Source organism: Vombatus ursinus, unplaced genomic scaffold (genome assembly GCF_900497805.2).
Source record: "Vombatus ursinus unplaced genomic scaffold, bare-nosed wombat genome assembly UNPS02014821.1, whole genome shotgun sequence".
NCBI lineage: Eukaryota > Metazoa > Chordata > Mammalia > Diprotodontia > Vombatidae > Vombatus > Vombatus ursinus.
In genome coordinates, this window is record NW_020954599.1 from 13,951,864 (window position 1) to 13,963,896 (window position 12,033).

The window sequence follows — 12,033 nt, forward strand, 5'->3', positions numbered from 1 at the left end:
TCTTAGGGCAGCTAACTAATCTTGAACTGAGGACGACCTGACTTCAAATACAGCTTTATTAGCCATATGACCCTGATGCCTACCTCAGTTTCCTCAACTGTAAAATGAAGACAATAATAGTATCTAACTCTCAGCATTATCATGAGAACCAAATGAAATAATATTTATAAAGCACTGAGCACAGTGCCTGGGGCAAAGTAAGCACTTAATAAATGTTTGTTTTCTTCCTTCTGGAAAAATTAAGGCTGTAGGTGCCCCCTGCCAGAGAAGAAAGGAGACTTGAACTCTAGACTCTTAATGGATTAGAAAAACTAATTAGAAGGCAGCTAGGTGGTGCAGTGGACAGAGCGCCAGCCCTGAAGTCAGGAGGACCTGAGTTCAAATCTGGCCTTGGACACTTGTTAGCTGTGTGACCTGCGCAAGTCACCTAACCCCAATTGCCTAAAAAAAAAAAACAAAAGACTAATTAGGTATATAATATACAGATACAAATGTATCCACTACCCTAGTAATCAGTATGGAGTGAACGTAAAGATCCCGTCTACTGGGATGAGAATTCACTCTTTGGCCAAATTTACTGGGAAAATTGGACAGCAAAATGGAAGAAATTAGATTTAGACCATCCCATTACACATTATACAAAATAAGCTCCAAAAGGGGAACATCTTCAAGATATAAAATGTCATATCACGAAGTTAGACAAACATGGGAAAAAAAATCAACTATCCAATCTTAAAGGATGGTCCTCCCTTCCCCCTAAAACATAGGTCAGTCCTTCTCAGCAAAAACCTTTCCTGCCCCAAATGTCTTACCCACATTGTTCATATTTACAGCAATTAAATTAAATTCATCTTGGCTAACAAGTAAGCACCCAAGGAGGGTTACAGAAATAAATATAGACTATCATAGAATAGAGCTAGAGCTGGAAAAAAGAGCAATATGGTTATCTCCCTTCAAACAGTTTTCCCCTCAATTGCATGTAGAAACAATTTTAAACATTTGTTTTTTAAAATTTTGAGTTCCAAATTCTTTCCCTCTCTCCTTCCCCTCCCCAGTCAGTCCCTGGGATGGCCAGCAGTTTGATGTAGGTTATACATGTGCAGTCATGCAAAATATTGGAAGAGACTTTGGAGTCCCTAGTGGTGCAGTGGGATAGATTTTTCTAGATCTAGAGTGAGGAAGTCCTGAGTTTAAATCTGACTTCAGATACCGGCTAGCTGCGTGAGGAGGGGTAAGTCACTTATTTTTTGTCTTCCTCAGTTTTCTTAACTATAAAATGGGGATAATAATAGCACCTATCTTGGAGGGTTGTTGTGAGGATCAAATGAGATAATATTTGTAAAAATGCTTAACGTAGTGCCCGGAGCTTAGTAGGCAGCTAGGTGGCACAGTGGATAGAGTGTCAAGTCCCAGACACTTATAAGCTGTGTGACCCTGGGCAAGTCACTTAACCTTTTTACTTTAAGCTATTGGAGAAGGAAACGGCAAACCACTCTAGTATCTTTGCAAAGAAAACTCCATGGACAAAGATCACATAGACATATGAACAACATGGTGAAAAAGTATGCTGTATTTACAGTCCTGACAACAAGATAGAACATTTATTTAGCGCTGACCAGTCACTATGCTAAGCATTGGGCTTGCAAATGCAAGCATACAAGAGAGCCCTTAGCCTTACAGATCTTACATGGAAGAAGACATTACATAAGGAAGAACTGGTACTTGGGGCAGATCCCAGGCAGAGGAGGAGGAGAGCGTACCCTCAAAAGGGCAAGGCTACGGGAGACAGTGAAGAAGGATTGCACGTGCTTGGACCCTAAAGAAATGGTGGTCCTGACTCACCAGTCCTGAGAGTAAGCCTCAAGGTGGAGGAATCTTCAGGGTGAGGCAGCTGTTGGCTGGAAAGTAGAGAAGGCCAGGGAGTCGATCAAGCTCCTTAAAGCCAGGAACTATTTCACGTTTTTTTTTTTTTTTTGTGAGGCAATTGGGGTTAAGTGATTTGCATCGAGTCACACAGCTAGTAAGTGTTATGTCTGAGGTCAGATTTGAACTCAGGTCCTCCTGACTCCAAGGCTGGTGCTCTATCCATTGTGCAACCTAGCTGCCCCCCCTCCCTTTTTTTTTTGCTTTCACTTTTGTCTTTGAATGCCCTCTCCCTAGCCCTGTGCCTGGCACTTGGAACATCCTTAGTCAATGTTTATCTGTTGATTGATATTGAACAAATTATACATCCAGGTAGTGCGGTTGATAGAGCACTCAGCCTGTAGTCGGAAGACCTGAATTCAAATACAGCCTCAGACACTTAGCTCTGTGACCCTGGAAGTAACGTAACCTCACTCAGCCTCAGTTTCCTCATCTGTAAAATGGGGATACTAATACCTGATTCTCAGAGTTTTAATAATAAAATGAGATAGTATTTGTAAATTGCTTTGCAAACCTTATAAAGTGCTTTATAGTATTTATATTATTTTTAATAATTTTATTATTTATATATAATTTTTATTATTGATTATGCTTATTATTTATATTAATTATTATTAAAAGATAATATAACAACCACCACGTACTGTCTAGGGTTGTTATGTGAAAAGCACTTTTAAAATACAGGCAAGTGTAAAAATGTCAGTGTTCCATGTATGGTGACTCCCTCTACCAAGGCAGACCATAACTCCCTAGGACCTAATAAGTAGGTCCAAAGGACTTTTTTGGGGCATTGAAAATCACTTTATTAAGTGACTTATCTGAGATCCTAAACCCAACCTACACAAATCAGTTCACTGGTACAGACCCAAATCAAAATAAAATTTCCTTGCTTTTAAGTTGACAATAGAAGTAACTCTGCTATTTAAGTTTGTTTGAGAGAGTCTAATGCTTTGCCTTGAGGCAGTAGCTTGCCCACCCCTGATTCTAGACGATGGGGCAGAAGCCTACTTTAAGCTTACTTGAGCTAGTGGTTTATGGAAGTCCATTTATATGCTTCAATAATTCCCAGGGCAACCATACCTTCTGGTCCATAGTTTTTCTTTTTAGCCCATTGTTCTTTTAGTGACTGAATGATTCCATCCCACTAGCAAGGGTTGTTTTTCCTCTAGATTTCAGACAAACTATGGTTGCCTCCTTGAGGTCAAGCCTGTGATTCTCTTACTCTTTCCAGTGACCGGAGTTCATCAAGTATATTTAAGCCTGCCTTTTCTAGACTGCTCATTGCCTATTTTTCCACAAGGTGGCACAATAGGAATATGCAACTATTTGGATTTCTTTAAGAAAGTTTTTTCATTTTTCCGTTGGTACTTGTAATCCAGCCTTCAGATGTTACATTTTGTATTAATCTTGGGGGGTGTAGAGATTATTGCGAGCAGCACATCCTGAGCCACAATCTTATCCTGTGTTTCCCCCTGAATTTAATTGGAATTTTTTTCTGAACCGTATTGCAAAAAGAGAGGTAATTTATATTCAAAAGTTATTTGGGGAAAAAAAAGCACAATGTTTAATGTTTGCCATCAGAGTTTCCTGGATGGAAGTTTGTTTTAAATATAAGTTTATTCTGAGTTATTGTCCTTACCAGAATTCTATAAGCACACAAGTGTTCCTCTCTGATGGTGGGATTCATTATGTTGTTTGTCCTTCATTCTTGAAGAGGACCATGACACCAGGAAGGTTTTGCCATGACTTGCAAGTGAATTGGATTTAAGGGAGGGAGGGCAGTGCAAGGTCACCAACCTTATTTCTCCTCTGGAGCCATGTGGGTCCAGTGGCAAGATGTACACCAGGACGATTAGAGATGGCCCGTCAGGGATTCTTTAAGTAGTTCTGTGAAGACATGGGGCAGCTAGGTAGTGCAATGGATAGAGGACCCAGCCTGGAGTTAGGAAGACCAGAGTTCAAATATGGCTTTCAGACACTTACTAGCTATGTGACCCTGGGTAAGTCACTTAACCCCATTTGCCTCAAACATATATAAAACGATCTGGAGAAAGAAATGGCAAATTACTCCTGTATCTTTGCTAAGAAAACCCCAAATGGGGGCACAAAAAGTTGGACACAACTGAAACAACTCAACAACAATGAAGACCTAGGGAGCTACACACTGTCATTTTGTAGGTGAGAAGTCCTCAAAATATTAAGTTTCTAGGTGGGAATGTACGGGAGAAAGGATACTGGATTTGGAGGTAGGAGATCTTATGTTCGAATCTCAGCTCTGTGACTATCTGTGTGACCTTGGGAAGATTACATGACTTCTCTGGCTTTCCTCATCTATAAAACGAGGGCTTTAGACAAGGTCATCTCCAAGGCTTCTTACGACTCTAGCTCTGTGATCTTATGAACCTAAGTGGTTTTAATTAGTTAAATGGGCTTTTCAGGTTCTTCCTACCTTTCCAGTTGTTTTACACCTTACTCTCCCTTCTATTCTCTATCCAGTGACATTAATGTCCTTGGCTCCCACTTTGTCCATGTTCACTGCTTTGTCTCCCTGCCTAGAATCCTCCCCTCCTCACCTCCATCTCCTGACTTCCTTTAAACTTTCTACAATTCTGCTTTCTACAAGCAGTATCTTTTGATACCTCTAAATTCTAGAGCCTTTCTTCTGTTGATTACTTTCAGCTTATCTTGTTTGTTTTCATGTTGTTTTCAAGCAGAGACTATTTTTATTCTTTGTACCCCCAGCTCTTAGTGTGGTTTCTGGCTCATAGTAAGCTTTTGACTTGACTGTGTTGAGAACTTTATCATGATACAGTAAAATAGTTTCTAGGTTGTTTCTACTTTTAAAAAAATGTATGTGTATATACATATATATGTGTGTGTATGTGTGTGTATATATATATACATATATATATATATAATTTTTACTAGGTTTTACTGATTTTTTTTAATTACTGAATTTGTTTGGGACAGTTAGATAACATGTCCATTTATCCTTGTAATTTTATTTTGTTAATCCATGCACAGAACAAGAGAATTTTCACCCTTTATTCCATGTGAATTAGGAGATGAAAAAGAATGATAAGGGAACAGGCTTCCCTTTAAATCATATATTGACTTAATTTAAATCCAAACCTGAGATCATATGATGTGTTTCTGGGGGAATACACTGTTTCTTCTCTTCCTTTTTCCTAAAGGGGACAGATTAGCTGATATCTAGAGTCAGTAGCTACTCAGTCTGGTATACTTAAAACCTAAGTCCTAGTCATTGCCAATGATGTAAAATCACTTGGACATCCTATGGTTTTATTTTTGTTTTTTGTTTTTTTTTTTGGTCTCTGCAGACACACGATGTTCGCCAGCAATACTTCCTCTTTGCATATCACAGACTTAGCCAATTCTACCACCAGGCAAGACCGATTTGGAGGGCTTCATTTCTTCAATCCTGTGCCCATGATGAAGCTGGTGGAGGTTTGTATTTGTATATATAAACATGTGTGTTTGCTTGGTTGTTACTGTTGACTTGTGCTGGTTTATTCTTGTGTTCAAATAAGATATTTCCATCTTTCGGAAAGCCTATCTTTTCAAAGAAGGGAGAGCAAAAGTGGGGAGAAGAGAGGGATGAGGGAGGACACAAATAAGAGAAGAGAGAATGAATGATGGAGAAAACTATGCAGATAGCTGGGCCTTAAGTTCTTGAGTCCTGTGCTTACACCAATAGTATGAAAGATTTTGCTGCTGATCACCGATAGGCTACTATATTTGTTTGCAGGATTATGTATGCAGGTTGAAGAAGGCAACTGATAAAAACAGTCCCCTTGAAGAATTCATGACCAAACAAGACAGAGAATTTACAGAATGTGAAATAGATAGTTTTGATTATATCAAATTTAAAAGTTTTTGCACAAATGCAACCAATTCAGCCAAGAAACAGGAAACTGGGGAAAAATATTTTATATCAAGTTTCTCTGATAAAGGCTTCATTTTTCAAATATAAGGAGAACTGAGTCAAATTTATGAAAGACTGTGAGTCATTCCCCAGTTGATAAATGGTCAAAGGATATGAACAAGTGGTTTTCAGAGAAGAAATCAATAGTAATGAAAAAATGCTCTAAATCATTGTTGATTAGAGAAATGCAAATTAAAACAACTCTGAGATATCACATTGTACCTATCAGATTGGCTAATATGACAGAAAGGAAAAATGACAAATGTTAGAAGGGATGTGGGAAAATAGGGACACGAATGCATTGTTAGTGGAGTTGTGTACTGATTCAGTCATTCTGGAGAGCATTTTGGAACTAGGCCTGGAGGACTGTAAAATTATATGTGCCCTTTGATCCAACAATACCACTACTAGGTCTATACCCCAAAGATATCAAAGAAAAAGGAAAAGGATATATATGTACAAAAATATTTATAGCAGTTCTTTTTGAGGTGGCAAAGAATTGGAAATTGAGGGGATGCCCATCAACTAGGGAATGACTAAACAAGTAGTGTTATATGATTGTGGTGGAATACTATTGTGCCCCAGAAATGATGAGCAGGATGGTTTTAGAAAAACTTGGAAAGACTTATATGAACTATTGCAAAGTGAAGTGAACAGAATCAGGAGACCATTGTGCACAGTAACAGCAATATTGTACGATGCTCATCTATAAATGACGTATCTATTCTCAGCAATACAATGATGTAAGACAGTTCTGAAGGACTTATGACAAAAAGTCATACGCACCTCCAAAGAAAGAACTGATAGCCTCTGAATACAGATTGAAATGTACTTTTTCCCCCACTTAATTGTATTTTATTTTTTCCAATTACATGTAAAGATAGTTTTCAGCATTCACTTTTATAAGATTTTTGAGTTCCAGAATTTTTCCTCACTCCCTCCCTCCCCTCTGTCCTCCCTAGGACAACAAGCAATCTCCTACAGGCTATACATGTGCAATCAGAAATATACCTTTTTTACTTTACTATTCTTGAGGACTTTTTTTTGGTCCGTTTTCATTTGCAATATGACTAATATGGAAATGTTTTACATGACTGTACATATATACTCTGTATCAAATTGGTTGCCTTCTCAAGGAGAGGGAAAGGAAGTGAGGGAGAGAATTTGGAACCCAAACTTTTGAAAAAAATGTTAAAAATTTTGGTTTACATGTAATTGAAAAAAAATTAAATACGTATGAAAAAAAAGAAACAATCCCCTTGTTTTGTGATACTCCAGATGGGTTCAGTTCTCCACAGATCTGACACTCTTATTAGATAAGGCTGGCTTAGAAAGTAACCAGGTTGTAATCCCCACCCCCACTACTCTTGGTGTGAATTTATTTGTACTCTTCCTAGTGTGAGAAATTCACACTAATGTAATCATCTAGTAGGAGAAGTCCAAATAAAGAGTGCTAAACTGGACTCAAGTTCCGGTCCTGGCCCTGCTAATTGTGACAAGCCACTTTAACTTTCCGGACCTAAGTTTTCCCTTCTGTACAGTGATGGATTTGGACTCCATGACCTGTAAGGTCCATTCCAACCAGAGATGTATGATCTCGTATAATTGTGAACAGCACTATTAAAAATAGCAGTTGTGGCTTTGAACTTTCTTACCCGAGGCCAGAGATGTTTGGGAACAAATGGCCAGGGAGGGATGTCTGCAGTGATGCCTAATCATTTGCTGTGTTGCTTCTGTTCGTTTGCTTAGAGACTCTGTTTTAAAGGGAGATACATTCACAATAGACAATTTGCCCCTGAAAATGTAGCAACTTGCCTTTTACAAGGGCTAATAACAGTGTCTGAAGAGTAGCAGCTATTAAAAGAGTATTTATTCCATAGTTGAGGAGTTATTGCCATGCGAAGTGTGGGGGAAGGCATTCCACATCCAGGGTGATAGGTGCCAAGGGAAGCCCTGGAGACTCCTCACGTGGTTCTTCCTGGGAAAGAACATTGGTGTCTGGGGTTTTTTTTGTTTGTTTTTTGGAATTATCATTACTCTTTTTCAACCCGTCCTGTATCTTTGCTTCTAAATTCACAGCTCTAGCACCTTTTCCATATAGTCCCCCTTCACTCTGACTTTTTGAATATGTTTGGTTTCCTTGGTAGCCTTCTATATTTTAGTTCATTTATTTTAAAACATTTTTCAGAGAAGGGACCGTGACACACAGAAGGTTAAGAACCCCTGGGCTCCAAAATCTCTGAGGCCTCTTCTGGTTCCAAATTCTCTGATTTTATGAAACAATCACTCTTTCTGAAGCTGTACTCAAGCAGCTTCCTGATATGTTAAACCATTTTTTATTGGAGAAAATGTTTAACATGTATTTAGGTGTTTGTGTGTGTGTGTGTGTGTGTGTGTGTTACACACAACATGTATATTATGTAAATTATCAGTCCAAACTTAGCTAATGTTGATGTCAACAATAATGTCCATTTTTTTTCTTAGCCAGATAATGCCTGTATTAGCTGTATAACTGAAGTTGACATTATCTTGAAATTCAGAAACTCTTTCCTCTGTGTTGTTTCAATGATTAATCCCGCATTAATGCTTACATTAGCCAGTTTCAAACTTTAGCTCTCATTTATACATAGCTTCCTTTGGCTATTGAACATAGAAATTAGGAGGACCATTTCAAAAGTCATTTTGCCTCCCCTTTATGGGGGTACCATGTGCTTTGCCTTTCTTCCTTGCCAGACTTTCCACTACAACTAAAAATAGAATTATTCTTTATAAAACACCATGCCTAATCCTGACCCTCCTACCCCAGATCACTTTCTTCTCCTTTGGGTCTTTGACCAAACATCGGGTAAGCGGGTTATTCCATAAATTCAAACCTGGTAGCACCTACCAGCTTCATTGTCCTAACCATTTATTTAGTTAGATGTGACTGAGATAAGAAAAAAAACCATTTTTTTTTTTAGAATAGTCTTTTTGGATTTCTTTCCAATATTTGGTATCTCCAAAGTAGATTCTAATTCTTCTTCCTCTCCTCCCCTCTTTTCCATCTCCCTCCAGGTGTTACTTTATGTCTTTTTTTTTTTTTAGTCATACTACCACACCCCATGCTTTTAACTAATCCATGATCACATTAAAACATGATTTATAATAATACTCTACATTTATATAGCACCTTTCATCCAAGGATCTCAAAGCCCTTGACAGACATTAACTCATTAAATTATACAACACCCTTCTGAGGAAAAGATGTGCCAAGCACTATTATACCCATTTTATAGGTAGAGAAACTGAGGCATGGAGAGTTGATTTGACTTGCCAGTAGAGTACATGAAAAAGTAGAGAGTATGAAATAAGGTTGGAAAGTTGGAATAGAGCCAGATTGCACAGAACTTTGAAAGTCAGAATTCAGGGTTTTACATTTTGTTAGCTAAGCAATGGGGAGCCATTGAAGGTTTTTTTTTAATAAAGGAGTAATGGGGATTACAGTAGTTATTACCTTAGAAAGATTACCTGGGTTTAAAGGATAGACTGGTGTCTAGAAGACAGAAGACAGTAGTTTAGGTGAGAAAAAAAGAGGGCTTGGACCAGATTGGTTATAGTAGGGATAAAAATAAGGTAAAAAGATACAAGAGATACTATCAGGATTTACAATCAATAGGATTTGGAAATTTAATAGGATGTTGTTTGGGGGAAGAGAAGGGTGATTGGGAGGGCTGGTGAGAGGCAGTAAGGGCTAGGGTGAAGGGTACTCATTTAGAGACAAATCTGGGTTCCACTGTCAGCTTTGCTGCTTATTAGATGTGTGACTTTGGACAAGTCACTTCTCTCTCTGATTATCAGTTGCCTCATGTAAAATGAAAGGGTTGAATTAGATGCCTTCTGTGATTAATAGGTATCTAGGATATAGGAGGAGGGGGGGAGTATTTTGTAGGGGAAGGGGAATTCTGTGGGGATGTGTTGAGTCTGAAGCCTCCCCCAGCTAGAGCAGGCGATTGTAGATACAGGGTTGGAGCTCTGGATAGAGCTCGGGGTGGAGATAGAGATTCACAAGTCTCATGCCTAGAGGTGATTATTGAACCCTTGGGGGTAGAAGAACTTACCAGGGAAGAAAATAGAGAGAGAAAAGAGCATTGGTCAAGGACAGAACCTTTGGTGGGTGAAAGAGAGAGCACCGTTATTTAAGCAGGAAGAGGAAGAATAGTAGAAGCAATAGGAGATGGGGAAGGACTTGTCAGAGAGCTAAGTAGGGAGACCCATGAAAGTGAAATATCATGGAAGCCAAGAGAGAGATAGGTAGAGCTGGTCTAAAATGTCATGCTGAGGTAATAAGGATATTTATAATTAGGTAGAGAGTAATCAAGGCCTTGATCACAAGTAAGGAGCCTTAGAGATTCTTCTTTTTGCAGATGAGAAAGTTGAATCCCAGAGAGATTAGGTGACTTAAGGTCTTACTGGTACCAATTAGCAGAGCTGGGATTTGAACACAGGTTCCTTCATTCTAAATCTATGGCTCTTTCTACCACTTCATTACTTTATACAGCTGAGCCCTACTATTAGGCATCCACTTGGAACTCGAGGTATGAGCAACGATACGTACAGACTAGTTTTGCCCTTGCTTTTATAGGGTTTTGTGGACCAATGGTATTGATCATTTCCTCATTTTGTCCTCTTAATGTGTCTATTTGAACAACTTTGAGGCCATTACCATCTTATGCTTTGTATTACCAGGTCATCAAGACACCGATGACCAGCCAGAAAACATTTGAATCTCTTGTGGACTTTAGCAAAGCTTTGGGAAAGAGTCCAGTATCTTGCAAGGTAAGCTCAGAGTAGTTTGGAGAATGGGTGGGCTTTAATCTGAAATTTTAGGGGTTTTAACTCTTCTCCCTTGGAGTACTTGCTGTTTTCTGGGTTGAAAAAGAGATCTATTAGTGATTAGATATGATTAGAAAAATGCTCCCATTCTCCTTCCCCTTCCTCTTCCCTCTTTTTTTTCTTTTCCCTTTCCTTCTCTCCCCCTTCTCTTTCTCTTTCCCTTTCCCTCTTCCCCTTCCTCCTTCCCTTCCTTCAGTTTTTCTCCTTCCTTTTTCCTTTCTTTCTTTCTCCTTTCCTCCTTCCTTCTCCTTTCTTTCTTCTTTCATTCTCCTTTCATCCTTCCTTTCTTTCACATTTTCTTTCTTTATACTCTTTTTCTCCTTTCCTTTCCTTCCTTCTTTTCTTCTGTCCTCTGTCTCTTTCTCTGTTTCTCCCCCCCCCATCTCTCTCATTTTTTTTCCTTCTCTCTCTGCCACAAATAAACCACCTCAAATCACGGTTGTATAATTTAGACTCAATCTGGTGGAAGTGTACAGTTCTTATTAATTGAAATTCTTGAACCAATGAGAAATTGACATTTTCCCTTCCATAAAAAAAAGCATCAGTAAGTTGTTCCACCCCACCCCTCAAGCATTTTTAATCTTTTTTTGCAAATACTGGTAGATAGATGTGTATGTTACCAATCAGTATTGGGGGTGGGGGCGGTCCTCACCAGAATCACCCTTCTTTTACCCCCATCTTCCCCCTACTCCACAGCTCCCCTCCAAAGAAAAGAAAAAAAAAACCCTTCATTTTATATAGTATTTTAAGATGTGTGATGTGTTTTACTCATAGCAACCCTGTGAGGCAGATAATACAAGTATTAACCTCATTTTATAGCTGAGGAAGCCTGGACTCACAGGGGGTCAGCGTCAGGCCCACACGTAAAACCAGCCTTATAAGTTTAATAGAGAGTGACCAACTCCCCCTTCCCCTGCCACCTCAACAGGAGTGATAGGCAGGACATTCCTTACTTCTGGAGAAAGGATTGGGACTATTTGCTGGTCCAAAATTCTAACACTGTACTGCGTGTGGTCAAGATGGCTAGATTTTTGTTCTTTAGTCTAGAGGCTGAAAGAGTATCCTGAGAGAATTTTACAAGGGCTTTCTTGCCCCCTGTGGAAATAGTTGATAACCAAAAACTTTATTCAGTGTCTCTTCATTGCCCCAGAGCCTGTTCCCCCAGCCCACGCTGCAGAGGGCATAGATTGTGGCATAAACATTAAGGTGTGTGAAAAGAGTCCCGGCTAGGTTGGAAAATCGCCCATCTCCATTGAAGAAATCAGAAAATTCCATGTCTGTTCTCTAGCTTT

At 39.0% G+C, this 12,033-nt stretch overlaps 1 protein-coding gene across 1 annotated transcript in view; it reads left to right on the plus strand.

Annotated features, from left to right (window-relative positions):
* Nucleotides 1-12,033, plus strand: part of HADH (hydroxyacyl-CoA dehydrogenase) — a 54,604-nt gene that overhangs the window by 30,509 nt on the left and 12,062 nt on the right. The window contains exons 4-5 of the mRNA XM_027837575.1: nt 5,265-5,391; nt 10,595-10,684. Coding sequence (XP_027693376.1) covers nt 5,265-5,391; nt 10,595-10,684 — 217 coding nt within the window. The remainder of the gene's footprint in view (nt 1-5,264; nt 5,392-10,594; nt 10,685-12,033) is intronic.